The sequence below is a fragment of the Cydia strobilella genome, chromosome Z (genome assembly GCF_947568885.1).
Source record: "Cydia strobilella chromosome Z, ilCydStro3.1, whole genome shotgun sequence".
Taxonomy (NCBI): domain Eukaryota; kingdom Metazoa; phylum Arthropoda; class Insecta; order Lepidoptera; family Tortricidae; genus Cydia; species Cydia strobilella.
In genome coordinates this window covers 17,866,156-17,890,916 of record NC_086068.1, presented here as the reverse complement: position 1 = coordinate 17,890,916, position 24,761 = coordinate 17,866,156, and the positions used below count along the sequence as shown (strand labels likewise).

General features: G+C 36.5%; 1 protein-coding gene across 3 annotated transcripts in view; it reads left to right on the top strand.

The window, feature by feature from the left end:
- LOC134754271 (sulfhydryl oxidase 1-like) overlaps positions 1 to 24,761 on the top strand; it is a 43,914-nt gene that overhangs the window by 17,685 nt on the left and 1,468 nt on the right. The window contains exon 2 of one of the 3 annotated variants that reach the window (XM_063690491.1): positions 12,527 to 12,577. The exons of 1 other annotated variant lie outside the window; for it this stretch is intronic. In XM_063690491.1, coding sequence (XP_063546561.1) covers positions 12,527 to 12,569 — 43 coding nt within the window. In that variant the 3' untranslated portion in view covers positions 12,570 to 12,577. The remainder of the gene's footprint in view (positions 1 to 12,526; positions 12,578 to 24,761) is intronic. One more of the 3 variants, XM_063690490.1, reaches the window with a different exon arrangement.

Genomic DNA, 24,761 nt, shown 5'->3' with positions numbered 1-24,761 from the left:
TCGGCGTGAAATCGGCGTGACCTTGAGTGTTGTTAATTAGCTATTCCAAGTTGGTATTTGAATTACAATATGGATTTTTTTGTGAGATATACGTCGACTATTAATTAAATAAAACAGAAGAGCCAGTTGCACAAACTGTTTCACACACCGATTAAAGTAACTGAGTAATCCTCAGTATTCAGCGTCAAGAAAGATGAGATAGCGATAGCTATATGAAGTAGGATTTTTTCTTGTTAATTGTGAATTCATATTGTCTCACATACGAAGGCAGAATCCTCAGTCATGACAAGACTTACGAGTTACGAGCAACGAAAACACAGTGGGCTCATGTACCATGGGACCTCAAGGTGGAAATTGAAAAGGAAAACGAATTGGCTAATATTGCGACCATCATCCTTGCTTATTTGCTTGCGTCTTAAACTGTATTTAAGTCCAGCAAAAATCTGAAAATATTGATGAGCGAATACTCTCTCGAGAGAGAGACAGAGTGGCAACACTGTAGATTCGCTTGCCCTACGGAAAGCTGTAAATGGGTGAAGCAACATTTTCTTGTCACTCGTTGCTATGGTTACAGTCACCTCGGTCACTGGGGCTTTCAATTAACCAAACATTTTTGTAGCAGTTACTAGTTATAAACTTATAAGCCCTTTCCATAATGGGCCATCTAACAAGAATGAATGATAATATAATATGACTTAAAAGTTCTTGTAACAAACTGTGCTACTATTGTCGCCTGCCTGACGGGAATAACAATAGCAAATACATCGAAATGGCGGCTCTTCTGAAGAAATTTGAAGATAAACCTTCTAGAGTTCAACCGTTCCAAGAAAAAAGTAATGGTAGTAGACAGGGCAAATATTCTCCCAGTTACCGAAGCACTCGGCGATTTTGTATATCTTGGGTTGATAACCAGTGCCAGTGGTTGCACCGCCGAGATACGCCGCAGAACTGGCATGGCTAAGAGTGCTATGGCTAACCTCGAAAAGATCTGGAAGACAGAGGTATTCGACGTGCAAATAAAGTGCGCTTGCGTGCGTGCTCTCGTCTTTTCAATATTCCAATATGGTACCGAAACGTGGAGTCTCAAAAAGTGTGAAGTGGCAAAGTTTGGTGCTTTTAAGATGTGGTGTTGACGATGACTGCTGCTTACCTTGGACAGCTAGAAGAAAAAACCCGAGAGCTCAATATCGCCACTCTTCACAACATGCCATGGCCGAGCCCTTAGATTCCTCGGATATATCATGCGGTTTTCAATGTATGATGTGGAGAAACACATGTATTTAGGCCGATGGCAAACGTGCTCGAGTTGGAGCATGTGTGAGAAGGTCGAACGCAATGAAGAGGTCGGCTTGCGACAGTCTGCACTGTGCAGTCCACACTGCTTATGACCGCGCGAAATGGAGACAAATTACATGTGATCGCGTTCCTCAGCAATGAGAAAACGAGAAAGAAGATACGTCTCAGTAAGCCTGGTACTTGTACGACAAGAAAACCGTTAAAAGGAAGCCATAGCAGTCCACTATGTCTAGCAAATGTCAAGGATTTTGGAGTTCTGTTTTGTTAAAGTCCGTCATTTTTAATACGATAAACCACGGAGATCATGAGAAAATGGAGAGTTACAGATCGGATCGTAGGTCATTGGGACCAGGTAACCCCTTAATCCAAGTTACTAGGGAAAGTAAGTTATTATACCTATCCTATATTATTCATTTACAAATCGTATTTTACTCACAGCCTATTCAAAACTATACTTAGTTTACTGGAATCACTGGCCAGCAACCTGGATTGATAAAATTTTCAAGAAAAACAACAAATTAACGATTTTTCTTAAGAAATCTGAAAGTCAAGGTCACGCCGATTTCACGCCGAAAATACGCCGCCGCCGCCAATTTTTTGGCAAACGCCGCCGCCGATCATTTTTTAATCGGCGCACACGTCTAGCTCGGCGTAGGTACCTACATCACATGCTTTTAGTTTTATAACAAAGCTAAATTTATTTACGTTACCTATTTGACATAATAAATAACTCCGAATACTCCAATCGACGCCACCTGGCCCGGAAACTATCCCTTAGGGGTGTCGTCCAGAAATCATGTGACCATATTTGGCCTATTTTTAACCGACTTCAATTTCATAGAAGGAGGAGGTTCTGTATTCGGTTGTGGCTATTTTTTTTTTTTTTTTATGTATGTTCACCGATTATTCCGAGACCCGTGGTCCGATTTGAGTAATTCTTTTTTTGTTCGAAAGGAGCTACTTTCAAGTTGGTCCCATATTAATCTGGTTCTGATCTGATGATGGGATCCCTGAGGAATTGAGGGAACTCCTCAATTTTTAAAGGTATGGTGATTTGGGTGTTTTCATAAGCAACTTGAGCATTTTCTCTCGAAAACGACCAATTTGATGAAGTGGACCTGATGATGATGATTGTTTTGAAGATAGTGATGATGATTTTTTTAATGTAGGATGTTCAGCGATTACTCCGAGACCCGTGGTCCGACTTGAACAATTCTTTTTTTGTTTGAAAGGAACTACCTCCAAGGTGGTTCCACATTAATCTGGTGCTGTTCTGATGATGGGATCCATGAGGAATTGAGGGAACTCCTCAATTTTTAAAGGCACATGTTTGGTGATTTGGTCGTTTTCTTAAGCAACTTGATCATTTTTTCTAGAAAACCACCAATTTGATGAAGTGGAGCTGATGATGATGATTGTTTTGATGATAATGATTTCAGCGATTACTCCGGCACCCATGATCCGATTTGAGTTATTCTTTTTCTGTTTGAAAGAAGTTACCTCTCCAAGGTTTTTTCGTAATATTTTTGGTTTTGATCTGATGATGGAATCCGTGAGGAATTGAGGGAACTCCTCAATTTTTAAAGGCACGTGTATGGTAATTTCGGTGTTTTCTAAAGTAACTCAAGCATTTCCTCACCAATACCACCAATTTGATGTAGTGCAACTGTAGCCTAACCACGAGTTTGGCACTAAATATTATTCGTAACTTATTTTGTACACTAATACGCCAGTACGAGCGAGATGCATAAACAGTAAGTTACGCACACGATAGCGAATATATCAATGTCAAACTCGTGGTAAGGCTACTGATAACTTCCCTCGTATGTGTATTATGATTTTTGATGTAGGTAGTGTTGGAAACAACCAAAGAGACTGAGAGGTGAAGGTATAGGGTATTAGTGTTTGGGGGGTTTGAGGTTGGGGGTTGAGGGGAGGTGAGTTGATGGGTCGGAGACTGAGGGGTTGGGAGTTAAGGGATTGGGGGTTAGGGTTAGGAGTTAAGGGGTCTGGGGTTAGGGGTCGGGGAATGGCGGTTGAAGGGTTGGTGGTTTAGGGTCGAGGGGTTCAGTGATCAGGGGTTGATGTGCTGTGAGGTTGAGTGATCGGGGGGTTTGAGGGATTGGCTCAGTGGCGGGGCGGAGAATGGATTTACTGACAGGAATGATTTCCCAGACGGAGTCGAGGAAAATTCTGATTATTTAATAAAGTTTACGAGTTTACAGATAAACATGATTATGTTTTTCATTCATGCGTCACGCTCTTAACAATGTCTTAAAACTAAAAATGGAAAAATAAAAACTTTTATAAAAAAAAGATAAACCGACTTCAAAAAGCATGAAATAAAATATTATCCTTTTTAGGGTTCCGTGTTTAAGTATATGCGTTACCAACTGATATGTTTGAAGTCGGTGCCAAGCCAAGTACTCCAAGTAGTAACAATACCAGTCAAAAATAATCAGCTTTATGTCTATAAATCCCATTATAATGTACAAATGTTATAAACGTGAAAGCAATAAATTATGTCTGCCTCTTTGCTACCTTTTCATGGCTAAACAACTGAACCGCTTTAGCTGAAATTTTGCATGAAGGTTCCTTGAATTGTTTTATATTTTGAAATGTAGTCCTCTGGATAAGCGACAGAAAATAACTCAGTCCCAATCCCACACTTGCGTGCTATGACTGTTTAAGAATTAGTAAGAAATGCTCTTTAAAAAAATACGACGACAAAACGTATTAGATTTACACTAACTTGCCTACAAGCATGGTACGAACTGCGCCAAGAAGGTTCAACCGTGTGTTCTGTTCTGAGGTGTACAGGAAGTTCGTTTATTGTCGTCGTGTAACGCTGCGTCTTACATAGGCGAACACTCGCGAACACGAAGCGAAGCGACGCGGCACGGCGCGGCCGGCCCAATTCGTTCGCGTTCGCAACGAGATCGCCCACGTAGGACATTTCTATATAGGTATCAAAGGATTAATTAAGGCGCCGTGCCGCGCCGCTTCGCATTCGCGTGTTGTTCGCCTACGTAGTACGCTGCATTAGGTAATCCAACGTACATACTTATATAGCCGCATCTTTATCGAATTGCACCAAAATCCCTATGAATATATGGTTTGTAATTTGGCTTGGCACCGACTTCAAACATATCAGTTGGTAACGCATATACTTAAACACGGAACCCTAAAAAGGATAATATTTTATTTCATGCTTTTTGAAGTCGGTTTATCTTTTTTTTATGAAAGTTTTTATTGCGTATATTTATGTTCAAGATGCTATCTCTCAAAACGTACATGTTGCATATGAAATACTGGCCACTTACATTTCAACTTTTTAAAAAAGTAAAAAAAAAACACGTTTTGCAGCAAAAAGAATTCCTTTCGATTGTCGTGCGTTGGGAACATATAGTTGGTCAAGCAAATCTTGTCAGTAAATAGGAACAAAGGAAACTATACTCATCCTTTTCTTTTGGGTGTGTACTAGTACTAGTGTAAGACAAAGGTAGTATGATACTCTCTGTCTATGTTTGAAATGAGACAGTCCCTTGACAAACTATAATATAATCCATTCCGATAGTGGCCAGTATTTCATATGCAACATGTACGTTCCTCTAAAAAGGTTGTAATCATTCCGATTTCAATTATAGCGGTTCTAGGAAATGTATGTAAAGCATTTCATGTCAAGATATCTCCATGTTCTCCCTCAGCAAAATTTTTGAAAACAACATTATAGGACGTTAGTGGGAGTTTTACCAGTAAAAAAATTAGAGCGGTCTCTAACGTGAAAGTAAAAGAAAAAAAAATCTGAAAAGTTTAATAGGATTTTTTTAACTTTTTTTCTATGACATAATAATATATAAACAATACATGACAAGCTCGTTAAAATTGGTTGAATAGAAAAAAAAAACAAAGAAAAAATTAGTCTTTTTTTAATAACGTTTAGGGTGCTCAAATTTGGCACAATAATGACTAATGTAGAGCCACACAATCTATAAAAATTACAAGCCCAAACTCAAGGGGGGCAGAATCACTTGCTTATCCTGGCACGGCCTTTAACTTGCAAGATTTGATTACAGACCCACACACAGACAGACAACGGGACAGGTGAAACTAAATAATAGCTAGTAAGCTCCAAATGCTTAAATAGGGGGTCCCTTTGTTTGACATAATTATTGAAAGTAACGTAATGATTGTCATATTATCATTAGTCATAAATTCTGAAACCGTTAACTTTTCAGGATTTTCCTTAGGTTATCCTATAGATAGGTTAGGCAAAGATAGTTATAACTCCGTAATAGATGGATACAGTCTAAGGAAAAAACGTGCCTCGAAAATCAAGAAAATTTGATTCTCGTTCAGAGGGCGCTACTAGCTTTGGCCTACTGTCGTATAGATGGCGTTGACGGTTTCGTTTGTTATTTAACAATTTTAACGCATATCAGTGAAAGAACATGGGTCAAAATCATAAAAATAATTAATGCAAATAAAAAAAATCATTTATCCATATTTAAATACATTTTATCGTATTTTTATAAATCTTCATTTTTAGTTTTAAAGTGTGTCGACAGATGGCAGTGAATTTACTGGGGTTACAAAATTTACTATGACAGTACCGCTCTAGTATAAGTTACTCTATGGGTTAGGGTAGGTTTGTTTTATGGCAGTCCTGAAAAGTTACGCGTTTCTGAGAAAAACCCAATTATGACTAACGAAAATGTGGACAAACAATACATTGTGGCTTAAAACTATATGGTAAACAATAGAGACCCGCTTAAATAGTAATGTTCAAATGGTCTAAAATTGAATTGACTTTAGACTCTAAATCTTTTTTACAGTTTTTACCAATTTTTTGGTTAACAACTTAATACTCCTCTGGCACAGCGACCCAAAGTGTGTCTTGGCCTCCATCACCTCGCCACCGATCGATCCCGGTCCTGTGCAGTTTCTCGCCAGTCTTCGACATATAGCTCGTGCAGATCCTATTTGTTGGCGGGTGTAAAAAAATCCTGCACCCAAAACCCTGGGGTATACTTATTGTGTCATCAAAGATAGATATAACTCCGCAATAGATGGATACAGTCTAAGGCAAAAACGTGCTTCGAAAATCACGAAAATTTGATTCTCGTTCAGAGGGCGCTACTAGCTTTGGCCTACTGTCGTATAGATGGCGTTGACGGTTTCGTTTGTTATTTAACAACTTTAACGCATATCAGTAAAAGAACATGGGTCAAAATCATAAAAATAATTAATGCAAATAAAAAAAATATTTATCCATATTTAAATACTTTTTATCGTATTATTATAAATCTTCATTTTTAGTTTTAAAGTGTGTCGACAGATGGCAGTGAATTTACTGGGGTTACAAAATTTACTATGACAGTACCGCTCTAGTATAAGTTACTCTATGGTGTCATCTAAAATGCTTGTACAAGTCGCATGTCGTATTTTAAAGCTACTGTTTGTTATGCACCTGCCTGATGCAGTGAAGGTATATTATAACTTTGTCAAAGTGTTATTTACTAGTATCCACAGTCGTTTGCTATTTTAACTCGGCAAAGTATATTGTTTTTCTTGACCCTGCAGGTGTCGATGATCAAATAAATTACGATGGCATTGTTCTTGTTCATGGGCGTGGCGTGGGCGCCCATTCTATTATATGGTGACGGCAGCCACACTTTTCTCCAAGATACATTTAGCGCACATACTTACATAAAAGAAGAAGACATTTAGCGCTATATTCATAAATGAATACCCGATTCACTCAATCTTTGACATATTGCCATAAAGGGACTAGGATAATAGGCTTGATAACAAATTTTTATTTATTAATAGTATCAGTCAATCAGGTTTGTTTTTAGGATTAAATGTCTACTTATGTGGGACACATTGCATTAATGCAATACAAAAAACAGAAATGATAATAGTACAATCGGATTAGGTACCTCGAAATCCTTCCAAAGATATGAAATTTGGTATGTATGTTAATTACAGGTCTCTTTTTCATGTCCACACTATTTGACATTTGGGGACCTCGAGAATTCGCAGCCATCTTGGAAAATTGTGTACCATCCTGGAGAAATTTGCGTTTTACTCTAAATCTACGTTCTCTATGAAAATATGGTGTAAGGCAACATTAAAGCTTATTAAATTCTACACAAAAAAGATATATAATTATTCTTATTCCATATAATTCTTATTATTATTTTAATATTCACATTATCGTGATATATTGCTCATTGCTGTCTATTTTACTAGATTTTGTTACAAGATTTTAATTAATTAATTTTAATTTAATTATCCCTATTTTGACGAAAACTTCTGTAAGTAAGTGAGTTTTTCGCAGTTCAGTGTCCTTCCTAACAGCGATTATTGATCCCACGAAAGGGGATATTACTGCAATGTTCTGCCATCAGAGTGCAGGACTAGCCTTTTTAGTAAACCATAGAGTAACTTATACATACTGTACCTTTAACAGGTTTTTGACAAGTTTTCAGAGATAATAAATTATGACATTAATGCACCAAGGCGGTTTGTTTACAGAGGACCTACCGGGAAACGCGAATCCGAAATTTTGCAATCTGCTTCTTTATCGCTCGAATACGCAAGAGTGACAGAGATGTTAGATAAAGAAATTTTCTTGTTTCACGATAGTTTCAGATTACTAATTACTACAGACTACTATTACTAAGACTCCGCTGTCCGTCTGTCCGTTCGTCTGTCCGTCTATCTGTCTGTCACCAGGCTGTATCTCATGAACCGTGATAGCTAGACAGTTAAAATTTTCACAGATGATGTATTTCTGTTGCCGCTATGACAACAAATACTAAAAACAGAATAATATAAATATTTAAATGGGAGCCCCATTCAACAAACGTGATTTTTTTTGCTGTTTTTTCCGTAATGGTACGGAACCCTTCGTGCGCGAGTCCGACTCGCACTTGCCCGGTTTTTTTTATTCCGTAAATAGACTAAAATGACATTTCATGTGTTGCTAGTTTTTTACGTCTTATAAATAGTGATGTGCTACAACCGGTACTTACCGAAAATAAACCATTGGGAGGTACTTATATTTGTTGATGAAGACGAGAGAAAACGCACTGAATACATCCGACCACTATACGAGTAAAGTAACGAATGTCGAATACCTAAACCAAAAACACCGCGTCAGGTCGGCGATACGTCAATGTCATTTCTTAGGGCTCCGTACCCAAAGGGTAAAAACGGGACCCTATTACTAAAACTCCACTATCCGTCTGTTATCTGTCTGTCACTAGGCCGTATCTCATAAACCGTGATAGCTATTAGATAGCAGAAATTTTCACAGATGATTTTGTATTTCTGTTGCCGGTATAACAACAAATACAAAAAAGTACGGAACCCTCGGTGAGCGAGTACGACTCGCACTTGGCCGGTTTTTTATATGTTTGAGTAGATTTTATTTATCGTTTATTTCCTATCACGTATAGCGGGTAGATTTCATTTATTGTTCATTTTGAACCTAAAATTAATTTAATATTTATCGGTTATTCACAAACCGAAATCAAAGATCAGCACTGTTTGTTTTAAGCTGGTCACATTATTTCTACGTTCAAGATATACACGGTGTTACTTGAGCCACTGAAAACCTGAGACACCCCAACAGTTTTTTTTTATTTTAAACATCTTGAGTATTTATTCTTTAATTCGATAAATATTTAAAAAATATTCGTTGTTTAGTTTTCTTAACAATTCTATTCAACTGGTAATTCTACACAAGATACTTCGTCGTTTTAGTGACATCAAACAATTGCTAGTTACCATCGTAAACACTGTTAACTGACCATTTGCATACCTTACTACAACGAGATAAGGTTACCAATGGCCAGTTATAATCCTTTTAATAGCTTGAGCTCTGTGACACTTGAGTTTATTCCATTCCAGGCCATGAACGTTTCAGGCTAATACTTTATAAAAATATATAATTGAATCCCAAAAAACAAATAAAAATGTATATTACCATAGTTTAAAATATTTCGTAAAAATAAATACAAATCACTTAAAACATATGATTATGTTACAAAACTAAAAAGATAAATTTTAATATCGTCAAGTAGAACGGAACTCAATTACAATAGAACTTTACTTTGTCTATCGACCGAATCGATTCCGCCATCTTGTCAAATCGTTTGGCTCGCGTCATCTATCTGTCAGTTAGTACGAGAGCGTGCTTTGCCTTGTATTTGTATGCGTATGTTTGTTTAAAAAATATATTAATCGATTACGTTCCCTTAGCATATTTAATCGAAAATCGTAAAAAATCGATTCGACAACATTGTCACAACCCTTTAATTGCTAAAAGATATGTGTCACAGAGCTCGAGCTGTTTGAAAAGGATTATAAGGGTGTTGCTCATTGACAAATAACGTGTCAAATGCTAGTTATTGATATTGTTTCATTCATAGACATAGTATAGTAGCGACCAGGGGTAAGAGAAAGACATATTAATGTATGGCAGCATAATCCTTTTTCTCTTTCACTCTTATAAATTTTGGTATTTCGCCATCGCCTCCTACCTATGCTGCCATGACCCGACCATGAAAAAAAAACCCGGTCGGTGATAAGGACAAAGCATGGCACTATTTTCTCTTTCCTCTCATAGGAATCGCAATAAGACTATCTTTCTCTATCAAAGAGTGTCAGGCCATTGGTTTCATTACAAACTTGTAGACTGAGCATGTAAAAATAATAAAAAACTTAGCCAGATTAAAATATAGCGCAATCCTATCGATTCTGAACAAACTGTATTTAGGTTTTCAGTGGGTCATGAAACACCGTGTGTACAGTGGTACTACGTAATCGAAATTAATAACCCTTGCCCTTGAGGCATTGTACCAAAGGTGCTGGCGGCATTTCCTCGCTGTATCGCAATGCTGATACGTTGTGCGAGGAAGCCGCCAGCTCTACGTTTCTACGTTTGACATTTGTGGTTATCATTTTAGTCTACGGAGTAAAAAAAAACAGACTTTGTTACCTTGCAATCTTGTACTCGGGGTTTACCTATTACTCGGGCTATTTAGAATAATTTTCCTACTATTGGACATTCCGTTTTCATACAAAAACGGAGTGTACAACTAAGCTTTTGCTCATGGAGACTGTATAAAGGAGCCAAATCTCTATGTATGAAAAGTGTCCATCAAAAAGCAGTAATTAGGCGGCGCCACCATACACCGAAATACTACCAAAAACAACCTACGTAATTTGGTCGGGTTATTTGTTGCCTTATATGGTTCATGTTATACTCATGTCCCAGAGCCTAACTAGCGCCACCGGAGAGATTAGGAACTATTATGTAAAGCTTAACGCGGTCACTTTTACAACAATTCTGCTGCCATAAGAGATTGCGATCCTTTCTATACCATCCATACTTTTGCTAGGCTGATGTGACGTGACGTGTGTGCGTGTGTGCGTATGTGGCTCGTTTAGACGTAGGTATATACTAATAATGTAGGACAACTACCCGGGTTGTAGTACTTGTAGTTGTAGGATGACCGACTTGCAGTGACGTCTTGTATTGTGGTAGCAAATCCCTCTAAACTAAAACATCGTGTTTTGTCGGCTTTCCAATTTTACGTTGTGAATAAATTTACAATATTTTACCTAACTAAACAACGACACATATTTTGTCCAATATATTTAATTCCCGTACATTCTTAAGTTAGTCTTCAATACTCTCTGTTATCATAACTGTATAAGTCCACTAATACGTAAAAAAAATATATTTTACTGAAACATATCAATTGTTAGTATAAGGCTAGATTAGCGCATAAGTTAAGGAATTATAGATGTATTATAGTAATATATTTGTAAAGATTAACATTATAAATAACATAAATAAATATTTTGTATTAACTTAGAAGAGATTGCGGATCGGTTGCCGGACATTATACATAGTTACCATGGGTGAGTTTTACTAATGTAAGCATCTTACCTATAAAATGACCAACGTTACGCTGTGGGTATTCAACAAATCTTTATTTTTACTACGCGTGAAAAATCGCATAACATAATACAATTTAAATGACATTATTGATATTATTTAAATATGTACTGTTGTGTAAAAATATGGGTGCATATAACTTCTCAAAAACATAGTGACATAAGAGATGGAACATATTTTTGAGTATGATGTGTGCACCCATATTTTTTCTCTTGATACTTATTAGTAGTTTATGTGACTGCTACATAATGAAAGGCATTAAAACTCGAGTGTGGGTTTATGAAACGAACGTAGTGAGTTTCATAATAGAATCACACGAGTGTTTTAATGCCTAATTATGTACAGTTACATACACTGCTTTATCTACACACATATTATAAACTTTCTATGATATATTCACTTACCTCATATTACAGCCGACATTGGGGCATATGCTCTCTGGCGGAATTCGCGGATATGAGGTGGCGTCTCCGAAATATCTTTATCGCACATTTTACACAAAACTTTTCCTAGTTACTTTAAAAACAACAAAACAAATTATTTTTTACTTACAAACTAATTAAAAGATAAACTGCACGTCAAATGGCGGCAAAGAAAACTTTTTTACGCGTGTCACGCATCCGTAGTTTTTTTTTAATTCAGAGACAAACTATAGTGGGGGTCGATTGCCATATCGTTCGATACCAACTAACAAGCGAGATTTGTCAAATTTGTATGCAATTGACATTTCATTTCGAATAAAACGTCATCTCGACTGATATTAGAATAGAGGTCAAATCAAATTTCTTTGTTTTTCAGAGATGTTCGAAATTTGAATAAAATAATATTATCGAAATCGATGTTATTATTTAGCAATAATCACATTTACACAGATAAAAAATTTGCTGTAACAAAACAGTTTATCTTAATGTTGGCCATTATTTACGGATTTTGAAGGCATCATAGAGGGTTTTAGGATATGTGTGTAGATAAAATATCTTAAAGAAGGGTTCATTCCCAAAAAATGCAAATACGAGAGTTTATAATCTCAGTAATTTATATATTTTTTTAAACATACATATATGTATAACTAATAACATTATTAATTTCATCGGCATTCCATCTACAAAATAAGTAGTTTTTCCTTTAATATTTGTTACAATAGCATGTTTTGAAAATCTAATTATTAAACAGTGGTCAATTAGCATACGTTGTTTTAATTGTTTAGAAGTTAGATCTCCCTGTTTGTATAGTAACTAGATTTTTTGTATACAGCATGATTGTTCGAGTGTTGGTGGAAAGAGGGCTGATAAGCTAGCGCAGAAGGTCAGTTAAAGGATTCCGTAAATTCCGTTGTATGTGTATCGTGGTGGCGGTTGGTGGCGGTGGCATTAACTTAATTTTAGTCACTTTGGATATAAAATTGCCATATTTTCGGAAGTTAAAAAGATCTAGTGTAATTTAAATTAAGCTTTTTGAAATTAATTAGGCTACTAAATCTTATACATAAATAATATGAGAACACTGTTTAAAATAAAATAGAAATGTCGAGTAGAGTTGGTGAGCTGTCACACGTTCGTATCGTCCACAACTATAAGCATACTAATTACTTACTAACAAGTCGTACTTAAAAATAGTTTCAATTTTCGCATTAGATCTCCTTAGGGAATGAATTCCGGGATATTATTAAGTATCCTAGTCCTTTTCCAGTTTATAAACTACTAGCTTCATGAACGCAACTTCGTCTGCAGAGATGATTTCCATCATAAAAACTATCCATGTGCTTCCCCGGGACTAAAACTATATCTCTATATCAACTATTTTATCTTAATCGGAACGCCGGTAAACGTGAAAAGGTAACAGACAGACAAGAGTTACTTACGCATTTATATCGGTATGCCATGCCATTATTTCATCAACACAGTTCAGCAGTTTTTGCGTGACGGAGTTTCAAACATCTAGACATTTAAATATCCAAACGTATTATATTACTATAGGATTCTCACGCAAACGAATCGTGTAATTTAATTAGGTACGTTTAAATAAGGGCTACCAGATCGGATTTCCTATTTTACGGGCAACTGTTTCAATATGCGGGATACCTACTGGGAGTATATACTGGGTTAACCCTTAAATGCATGATTTTTTATTATTGGTTGGAAAAAATGTTTATGAAAATGAAAATATTTATTTCATTAATATTACAACATTACAAGGTAGTAGGTTGAGACTTCCTTTTAAGTATATTATACCTGTATCAGGAAGCCCCGCTCCTCCGTAGCAACAAGTAGTTTTTAGTTTAACAAAAGCAGAAAGAAAACTTCAGCTAATACAATTTTATCTACATTAAATGTGTATGTGTGTGTGTGTGTGTGTGTGTGTGTGTGTGTGTGTGTGTGTGTGTGTGTGTGTGTGTGTGTGTGTGTGTGTGTGTGTGTGTGTGTGAGAGAGAGAGAGAGAGTGAGTGAGTGTGTATGTGTGTGTGTAGGTGTATGAGATCGTGTGAGTGCAGGTGGCGAGGTGATGTACTAATCGGCACTTTTATATATAGGTACTGTAAAGCATAGAACTATGTATCGTACTTTTCTTACACAATAGGTATTTTCTTATACAATAGGTACTGTAAAGTAAAATGTCATATTTTCTTACTTATTATATTAAAACTGATAAGTAGGTACTTTAGAATTTAAGTTAATATCAACTTAATTTAATATATCAGAGCCTCTGTCTCCTCGTAGTTAAGTATTTTAAGCCACTCGGTTAATATTTTTTTACATTTATATAGTTGTAAATTGTATATATTTAGTATTTTGTTTATTTTATTGTACACATATGCAGATTGCGCTCCAAATTGTCTCTTAGCAAATACAGATTTTGTAGTTGATATGGGGGCAACATTATGTTTTCTTCTACGATTTAGCAGCTGTGGGTTAAATGGTAATGTTTTATGTAGTCTCGTTGTTAGACTCAGTACATACAGCTTCCTCATTGTTAGTAAGTCACTTAGGTGGTAGAGGTCTTTCGTTGGGAATCTGTATGGCTTAGAGTACATAACCTTTAGTAAACAACGTTGCCCACTTTCAACTCCCAGAAACTTGGTTTTTGCTGAGCCACCCCACACTGATATGCAGTAAGACATTACTGATTGAGCTAAAGTTATATATAACTGATTTAATAGATTTTTTGTTGTAATGTGTCTTAGCTTTTTGAATAGCCATATCAGTTTTCGTATTCTCATATTCACATATTCAGTATGAGTATACCACGACATGCGCTGGTCCAGCATTACACCTAGATATTTCGTGGAGTCTACTTTTTCAATTCCCATACAGTTACATGAAGGTAGATTAGAATTATTAGAAGTATGAATTTTTAAGTTAAGATTATTATTAGGTTGTGAGCTGATATATTTAGTAAAACACATGTAATTTGTTTTATTAACATTAAGAGTTAGAAGGTTAGTTTTTAGCCAAGAAGCCACTTTACTGAGTCCTATCTCAGCCCTTTCAAACACAGACTCCCAGGATGGACCTTCAAATACTATGGCAGTGTCATCGGCGTAAGACAAGATGTGCCCAGATTGTATTCCGAGGTTTGTCAGGTCATTAATATAGAGTAGAAATAATGTAGGCCCAAGGACAGAACCCTGGGGGACGCCGAATGTTATGTCTGCCTCCTGGCTTATAAAGTCACCTATCTTAACTCTCTGGGTTCGCCCCTGTAAATAGTCACTTAGCAAATTTAGTGGAGTACCTCTTATGCCAGCCCTCTCCATCTTACGATATGGATCCATTCAATTGTGGAACCCTCTCCATCTTGTGAATAAGAGTTTTTATTTAGTTATTTGGATGTAGGATCTAGGAATCTGTGAGCTGTCCAATGCTTTGTATACATTTGGCAACATTATGCATTTAAGGGTTAAATTTTGGGACAAGTAATAATAAGCTTATTTATTTTTTATCCGCTTAAGAGGCTGTAGTCGATTTTGGAGCAAAAATTTAAAATTGATAGATTTAGTCGTTGAAATTATACACGTTTTGTTACGTAATATCTAAATAACAAGTATTGGTTTCTATTAGCACGTCTTCTCATCTTGCCTTTTAATAATGAGGTCGCGAGCGTGCGTCACCGGTAATATATGAAAAGTAGGGGCAGTTTTAAAAAAATCATCAAAATTTATGGTGGTAAATTATACAAATTGATGTGTAAGAATAGTTTCAGCAAATGTTGTAGATTGTTTAAGTATCAAAATTACGACGAAATTAAGTTGATTTTCAGAGAAATTGTCACTTGTTTTGAAGTAATTTCTGGAGAAAATTGATTTCGTCTAACTTTCATTTACAGTACTTCAGTCATAATAATAAAAATGTAGTCTGATAATCGTCAAGTACAGGATATGTGTAATACAAAATTACCATGTTTAGCCGTCCAAACTTTACAAATAAGAGCGACAAAATCAGTGCTTTACGCGCGTTTACCTAAACGTCCATCAGAAAAGCAAACATTACTAAGTCGGTTTTTAAAAAGATTGATCTGATAAAAGGTAAGATAAGAAGACGTGCTAATAGAAACCAGTACTTGTAATTTCAATTAGGTAACAAAAGGTGTACAATTTCACCGACTAAATCTATCAATTTTACATTTTTGCTACTAAAATCGACACCGGCCTCTTAAACATATATATGTAATTACCTACATATATATATAGGCCAGGAAATAAATGCCCAAAAAAAGGTATAGAGGGAAATGCTTGGAACACAATTTATGACTTCGTAACTTTGTTTGGACTAGTTAGGAGGTGAACATATCAAAAGTCCCCGGCCATTAACACTGGTGCTGGGGGGGAGAGGGGGGTTTGAAGGTTTAATTTTTCGGTTTTTCGATTATATGTCGGAAACTATGCGTCTGAGCGACTTGGCCACTTATACAAAATGAAAAGAGATTTAATTTGTTACAAGTTTTATTCTGTCAAGTTTTTCGATATCTTGTGTTGTTTTTGAGATATCGCTCTTGAAGGTTTATTTAGGGCTCATTTTTATCCTGATTATCTACATCAGTGAAGCTGCTAGGCCGGGTTTGGGATCGTTTTCGTATAAATCGGGGGTGCTGAATTCATTTATGGTATCAATATTGACACCATTCCTAAGTAAAAACAAAATTTAAAAAAAAAAGATTTATTATAAAACTCCTCTTTGCGCTTAAACCGCCGAACCGATTTCGTTGAAATTTGGTATAGAGATGGTTTGAGTCCCGGGACAGTACGTAGGATAGTTTTTATAACCAAAATCATCTTTTAAGGGTGTGAAAAGTGGGGTGGAAATTTGTATGGGGAATCAATAACCGCTGAACCTATTTAAATAATATTTGGGATGGTCTACATGTTTGATTTAGTTGATAATGATACCAAACATGACTTCAAACCTAAATTTAAACAGTATTAACCTCAGGAATTCAACTTCGGCGAAGAAGCTGAATTCCCCTCACACCAAGTTTCACACCTTCAAAGTATGCTTTTTGAGATAAAAACTATATTATATCCTGTCTCGAGACTTAAAACACCTATTTACCAAATTTCAACTAAATCGGTCCAGCGGTTTAAGCGTGAAGAGGAGTTAAAAAAAAGTTGTTTAAAGTTTATATGTTTTTACTTCGGAAAGGTGTCAATGTTGATACCATAAATGAATTCAGCACCCCCGATTTATACGAAAACGTTACCAAACCGGGCCTAGCAGCTTTACTCATGTACATAGTCAAGATAAAAATGAGAGCCCTAAATAAACCTTCAAGAGCGGATATCTCAAAAACGATATAAGATATCGAAAAACTTGACTGAATAAAACTTGTAACAAATTAAATCTCTTTTCATTTTGTATAAGTGGCCAAGTCGCTAAGACATAGTTTCCGAGATATAATCGAAAAACCGAAAAATGGAACCTTCAAACCCCCCTCTCCCCCCAGCACCAGGGTTACGGCCGGGGACTTTTGATATGTTCATCTCCTAACTAGTCCAAATAAAGCTACGAAGTTAAAAATTGTGTTCCTAGCATTTCCCTAATAACATACTTTGACAAATAAACTACTTTAAAATACCTTCTAATTGAAATAGGTAAGAAAACTTTTATTTTATACGGCGCGAGGTTATACTGTTACTAGGACCGTGTTCATTAAGGTTTGGCGCTTATTGATCAAAATTCTTGACATTTTCTTGACATTCGGGTTCTTACTTGGTACTTTCAAGTTTCGGCTGATAATCGGACCTCGATAAATTCTGGATATTTGGCTATCCAAGTTTAAATGGATAAAACATAGCTTCTTAAGTGGCGACAGCAGGGCCGTAGCTATAATGGGGCAATGTCCTACCTTAAAATCCTATACTTATATCTTATATACCTGTATTATCGACTTTGATAATACAGGTATTGCGCCCTGCCTGTAATTACGGCTGCCCTATCTTAAACAACACGCCCTGGCCACACACACGCTATGGCCCTGGGCGACAGAAATCTTAAAATAATGCCAACCCTGTTTCACAGTGGTTAAAAAACGCACCTACCTAGCCTACCTAGGTTACTTGATCTGTATACAGCTATATATTTTTTTAGCCGAAGCCCCTTGGTTAGGTACCTAAGGAAATTAAGTCTTGTAGGTACAACATTTACAATCAAAAGATTAAGCACACTAAATAACGAAAAAAAAAACTTCGAAGTAATTACATATGTTCAAACTAATTAAGACACGGATAGTGGTCATTAGTAGATTATTAAAATCCGCTTTCCCCCTAATTGTTCACGGCTTAGTCTAAGTACAGGTTACTAACAAGCTTAGTGCGCGTGATCAATATTGAACGCTTAATTACGGCTGCAGAACAAATGCTTCACGTGCATAACGATAGGACTTAATTAGTTCTAAATTGCGAATTTATTATGAGGTTTATGTTTATAAAATATTCCTCGAACAGTATCGGATTGGCCCTACATGAAACAACCTCGTTAAATCTTGGATCCATTCAATTGTGGAACATAATTATACTTACATTCTATCAGAGCCATGGAAGGTGTTACATGAACCTTAGTATTAGGTATTCCACCAAAGAAAAAACATTTCAGGTTTAATGTAAAAACCATAATCTTTTTGTTCGATATCGAGCTTCTGAAATTTCTAGTTATGTCGTAATGACGTCATCGACTGTACCTATTTGTGTCGTTTTCAAGCAAAAAGTACCACATTGTCGCCTGGCATTAGGACGCTCTGACAGGTTTTTCGTATAAAGATACAAGCAATTTTCGTCCTTATGGTAAGCGACAATGTGGTACATTTTGATTGAAAACGTCACATTTACTGCTTAGCTACACCGGGCACACCGGCACGCTTACGCTCACACTAACCCGGGTGCCATAACTATGTAGGTATCAGCTTTGCAGATTGATGACAGACAGACTGGATACCTATGCAGATGGTACCGTAAAATGGTCCTACTTTGCTCCTTGGTGGGTAACTATGCTCCAATAAAAAAAAAAGATGTTAGTCTAATATATTTAAACATAATAGTATTTCTATATTATTATTTATATACTCAGACAAATGAAATTGTATATAATTATATTTTGAATTGCTACGTTAGTTGTTAGTTATAGAATCAATCTCTCTTTTTTGGCGGGGCCTATTAATTTGGCGCATAATGAAGTAGCTTTGCACCCCTAAGTAAACTATAGGTCGGAGCAAAAAAAAAATACCCCAAACAGTGGGTATCTTGTGCTCCTTATTCATAGCTTCGTTTCATATAAAAACAACATTTCATAAAGTTGATTTAGCGATAAAATATGTTACCTACATAAGATGTTTTTCTTAATTTTCAATTCGTCTGAATATTTAATAATGAACAGTTTAAATAATTATTCAAAATTTCCTTGAAGTGGAGCAAAGTAGGACCATTTTACGGTACCTGAAATTATATTGGACTTTGGTGAGGTTTTCAGGTACTTACCTAGGTAACTAATCATTGAAAAAAAAAACTATATTAAGATACCTATTCATTTGTGGCTTTTCATCACAGGAAGGTACATCATGCTTCAAGTGCTTTCCATCTGACATCTGAAATTCCAACAGAAATTCTAACAAAACAGTCCTTATTGCACATGAAGCATAGGGACCCTTCTCTGATGGAAAGCCACATTTTATCTACATTTTATTATATTATATTATATTATATGTATAGTGGTATAAGAGCCGGCAGTAAAATTTCGAACCAACTTGATACCGCGATAAGATGCACAATGGTTTCCCATAAAAGTGATGCTAAGTCCGAATTTGATAGTCTGCCACGCCAGACCCGTCGTCAATAGATTAGTTATCTCAATTTGTAGTTATAAAATAACACCCTGAATGTTAAACTACGTAATTTTTGCGTCAACGTCATGAAATGTGTGTAGGGGGAAAGGGGGCATGACGGGGTAATTAATGTTTCAAGTCCAATAAAACTGAAAATGCTATTCTTAAGTTTTTGTTATTTTTATTTTTATCTTTGGTAATCAGTCTTTCATAATCAACACTTACTAGGAACTCTAGTTAGATAATTAAATTTAAAAAAAATGGCCTTAGGTGCCTTCTCTTCATCTTGCCCCCTAGGTAGGGTATGATGAGGTACCCCTACGGGACAAGATGGAGTGATTAGAATGATTCATAGAAATAGTATCTATAGGGCTTAGGCCCAATAGCCTAAAATTGAAGTTTTGTTTAGACAAAACTTCAATTTTTGGCTATTGGAACCGTCGTCTGATAACTTCTCACGAACTGTTTTTATTTTCATTTCTTAAGCCGTCTGAGGGACAGAAAATGTTTTTGCAGCTAACATAGTACTCCATCTTCCCATCAATAACAGCATCCACCGCTTTTTTCATGGCCTCCTCTAACCACTCTCCTCTATTTGACTTTCTTTTATACTTTTTCACCATTCTACAAGAGAAGAAATAAACACATTCAAATACGCAATTCTTTCAAAACTACGGCTGGCAAGATGAACCCAATCTTGCCCACATGTGCCTAATGAAATTCGAAACCAAACAAGTCCTTAGCTGTTGGCGTCATTGCTGGGCCATAGGAATAAATTAACACTATATTTGTGCTGGTGATATTAAGGCAACAAACACAAACCAAATAAAACACGAAAGTAACAAGGATATGGCAAAAACAGTTTTTTTGCAAATAAATAATTAACGACACCATTTGTCTAGCCGGTCACTGTGCGAACCTGCGAACTGATTGTCATGATGGCGACGCATCGTCATGCACTAACGGGATTTTGGTTGGTCAGATGTGTCGCCATATAAAGCCGCTATCCCGTCTTACTCGCCACCCCGTCTTGCCCCTCTCTCCCCTACATACGATAGTCATTAGATACACCAAAGAGGTGAAAAAATACGCGTAGCGTAAAAGCGTAAAAGAAACCACCAAAAATAATTTTATGTCGCATTACAAGCTTGATTTAGCTATGAATACTAATACCCCCTTATTCATAAAACTTTACGAGCCTGAATTAGTTAAATTATGTTTTATCCTTTTCTTACAAATACATAAGTCAAAATGACAGACAAAGACAAACGATTCATAAAGCTAATTCAGTATGAAGTATTGCGAAGAGCATGCCAAGAGAGTATCAGTCATATTAATCATATTATTTAATTTATTTTAACTTAATTTATTATAAATATATGTTATTAATAACATAATAATATACAAATATAAGCATAAAGTAATAAATTAATAAGCCTGCAGTATTTGAAATGTCCGTAACATGTACAATTCCAAAATACGGGTACCACGGTGGTTGCTAACATAATCCCGTATGTCAAGGTGTTTCGGCAGAAAAAGCCTTGGCATACTTATATATTCCTGAAGTGAAGGTTCATACCTACCGACTGGAATTGGTTTTATGCTGGTATCGCTGGTGCTGGTATGGTGGTGGTGCATGGTTCGGTTTATTTAGGGGTCCCGATGGTCACCTTTGAGAGCGTCTGCCAAGCACTTCCGGCAAGAAAAATACTGGCAGATTTCGCTTTTCTGTATCTACCAGTAAATTTCTAACTGATGCCATAACTATTATTTCAGTATCAGATGGGTTAAATGACCGCCCCTTTTTCGCACCGGAAGTGGCTATCTTTTTTGTACTTTCGGCAAGTTCCGCCGGGGCAGACTATCAAATTCGGACATTTCGGAGCATCACTTTTATGGGAAACCATTGTGCATCTCATCGCGGTATCACGTTGGTTCGGAATTTTACTGCCGGCTCTCCAACCATAGGTCAATGCGGCCAATTCCGTACACAGGCGTATATTATTTTTTTTATCTTAGGAAAAAAGCCCACCCGTTTTTGATTGCTGAAACTAAAAGCAATCGCTGCTTTGTCGATGAAATTATGAATTGTCTATGTAAGTAGGTACTATTGCCAACACACAAACTCACTTCGTCACTTTTTAGCACAATCGGATTAAGTCTAACCTCGAAATCCTTCCAAAGATATTAAATTTGGTATGTATGTTAATTAAATATCTCTTTTTCATGTCCACACTATTTGACATTTGGGGACCTCGAGGTATCGCAGCCATCTTGGAAAATGTGTACCATTCTGGAGAAATTTGTGTTTTACTCTAAATATACGTTCTCTAAAACCAAAAAAGACATACTTTTCAAGATGGCGTTTGATCCCCGTGGTCCCCGAAGCTAAAATTTTATGACACGCAAACAGGGATCCCTGAAATTGTAGGTGTCAAATTTCATTACTATCACTATTGTTTAAACTCCATTTAAGACCTAAAGTCTATTTTTGCAGTTACATTTTTAAGTCCCAAATATTTTTCCTCGATTTATTTTAGTAAGTTTGTATTGCATAGCACTCGTGTACCAATAATGGATCTACTGATGTCTATTTCATTGAAATCCACTCAATAGTTTAGGCACTAGAAGTAAAAATATGATTTAATATTCGGCATCCTCTCAAGGCGGCTGTATTGATTTTTCTTTAATAAAACTTTAGAGTTTTTTGTGTAGAATTTAATAAGCTTTAATGTTGGTTTACACCATATTTTTATAGAGAACGTATATTTAGAGTAAAACGCAAATTTCTCCAGAATGGTACACATTTTCCAAGATGGCTGCGATTCCTCGAGGTCCCCAAATGTCAAATAGCGTGGACATGAAAAAGAGACCTTTAATTAACATACATACCAAATTTCATATCTTTGGAAGGATTTCGAGGTTAGACTTAATCCGATTGTGCTATTTTCTTTAATAGGTATATGACAGCTTTTACAATCGAAATTACGCTCTCATTTTAAAACGACAAGCTGAAATAACATAAAACTTGGCATGAACATATCAGTAACATATATTTATCTATTATTCAAGATTCGAGGCTGATTCTTGAATAGCGGCGGTTAAGTTAGTCTGACTCTCTTAAGCGCTGCGGAGGCTTCGACCAGACGCTGAAGTCATACGAGCGCACTAAACTGTGTTTTTATGTCCTAATACCATAATGACATTTGTATTGCCCAATCTACTAATACACCCAGACCAAGTTCTTTATTTTTTTTTGCCTAAGGGTGGTATTTCTATTTGCGTCTCACATTTCGCTTAATGAGAGAGTGAGACGCAATATATGCACATTTGATCAAATATTGAACAGGTGGAATACCAGTAAAGGAGCCCACTGACTATCAGTCCGCCGGACGATATCGGCCTGCCAGTTGTTCGTAACTGTCAATTTTTTGTTCTAACTGAGGCTGATATCGTCCGGCGGACTGATAATCAGTGGGTCCCTTAATACCACACTAAGGGACAACTTTTTGACAGCCAGGCGTTCAGCTAAACCGCTTCACACACTTTAGGTACTTAATTCAGTAACTGACGACAGGGACGCAGCTGCACGTTAGACACGGTAGAGATATCTGCATCTCCCATCTACATATTGCTGCGTCCCTGTCGTCAGTTACTGATTTATATAAGGTGTGTGAAGCATAGACATAGGTATATAGTTGGTCAAGCAAATGTTGTCAGTAGAAAAAGGCGGCAAATTTAAAAATTGTAGGCGCGAAGGGATATCGTCCCATAGAAAATTTGAGTTTCGCGCCTTTTTCTACAGACAAGATTTGCTTGACCAACTATATATTACTTCGTAAAAACCGGCCTTACGAGCACTACGAATGGGGCCGATACATTGGTCAAAATCGCATTTAGTTACACCAGCATAGACAGAGAGAATCATACTATCTTTGTCTTACACTAGTACTAGCACCCAAAAGAAAAGGATGGGTATAGTTTTTTTTGTTCTTATTTACTGACAATTTGGTTTGACCAACTATATAAGCGTATGCATACAATTCCGACCGAACACCGGCGTCTTTCCACTGCGCAATTCGCCACACGAGTCACGACTGAGCGCGCTGGTGAAACTAAATGCGATTTTGACTCCACAATGTATATATCGGCCCCATTCGCAGTGCTCGTAAGGCCGGTCTTTATGAAGTAATATGTATGTCTATGGTGTGAAGCACTTTATACGGCCTTTAACTCTCCCGGTTCCCAACCGCGGGTCAACAATGTTCGGGTTCTGCCCGCGGGCCGCAGTGTTGCCTTGCCGTCCATGTATTTACAAACTACCTATACAATCTGTATGGTTTTGTACTAAAATTACAGTTTAATTGGGCAGGTTGGGTAGTAGCAAATGAACTGTCATTTTAGTATCCTCATATCCTAAAAATTTTCTGAACGCGCACTCAAACGCCTTGACAATAGCCTGGCGCGTTCAGATATTTGTGAGCACCTCAGCCGCTCCGATGTATCTGATGGCGACTGTACACAGGTCTAGAATGACGCTTACGCTTAAAGATAATAAAAGTCATCAGTCATCACGTATATTTTATGTTCAATTGTTCATAAAATAACTCCAGTCAATTTACGGATCGGAAGTAGGTATGGCGAATTGGAAATAATTTATAATAGCTAGCTAATGTTTTTAGTCCAATGGATATTATGTCATGATTCTAATATTAATAAATATCGTTATATGTATGCACCTATTACATAATACATAATCAAAATAACAGTCGTAGAGGACAGTCCCTCAGAGCTTCCTAGCACAAATCCTATAGGCAACATAGCCAACATGCATTTACCTGAGGGCAAGCCAAAGTAAAAATTAACATATAACTTGACATTGTCCCATCATGGCTGATGTTTTATTATATTTCGCAGAGTATATATATGAATATGAAGTAAAAGATCAGTTATCTCATCCAGTTTCTTACGAGGGCTGATTAAAACTTCGCGGCCTAAGTATGAAAACGAATTCAAAGATTTTTTTAAATATTTTTCATTAGTTCATTACTCTATGTAGTCTTCGCCGAGCTTAATGCACTAGTTACATCTGAGTTCTAAGGTCATTACATCAATTTTGAAGATGATTCCCTCCAAGCCTTCAAAATACATGGCCAAACCTTCCACCTCAGCCTGGACCTCG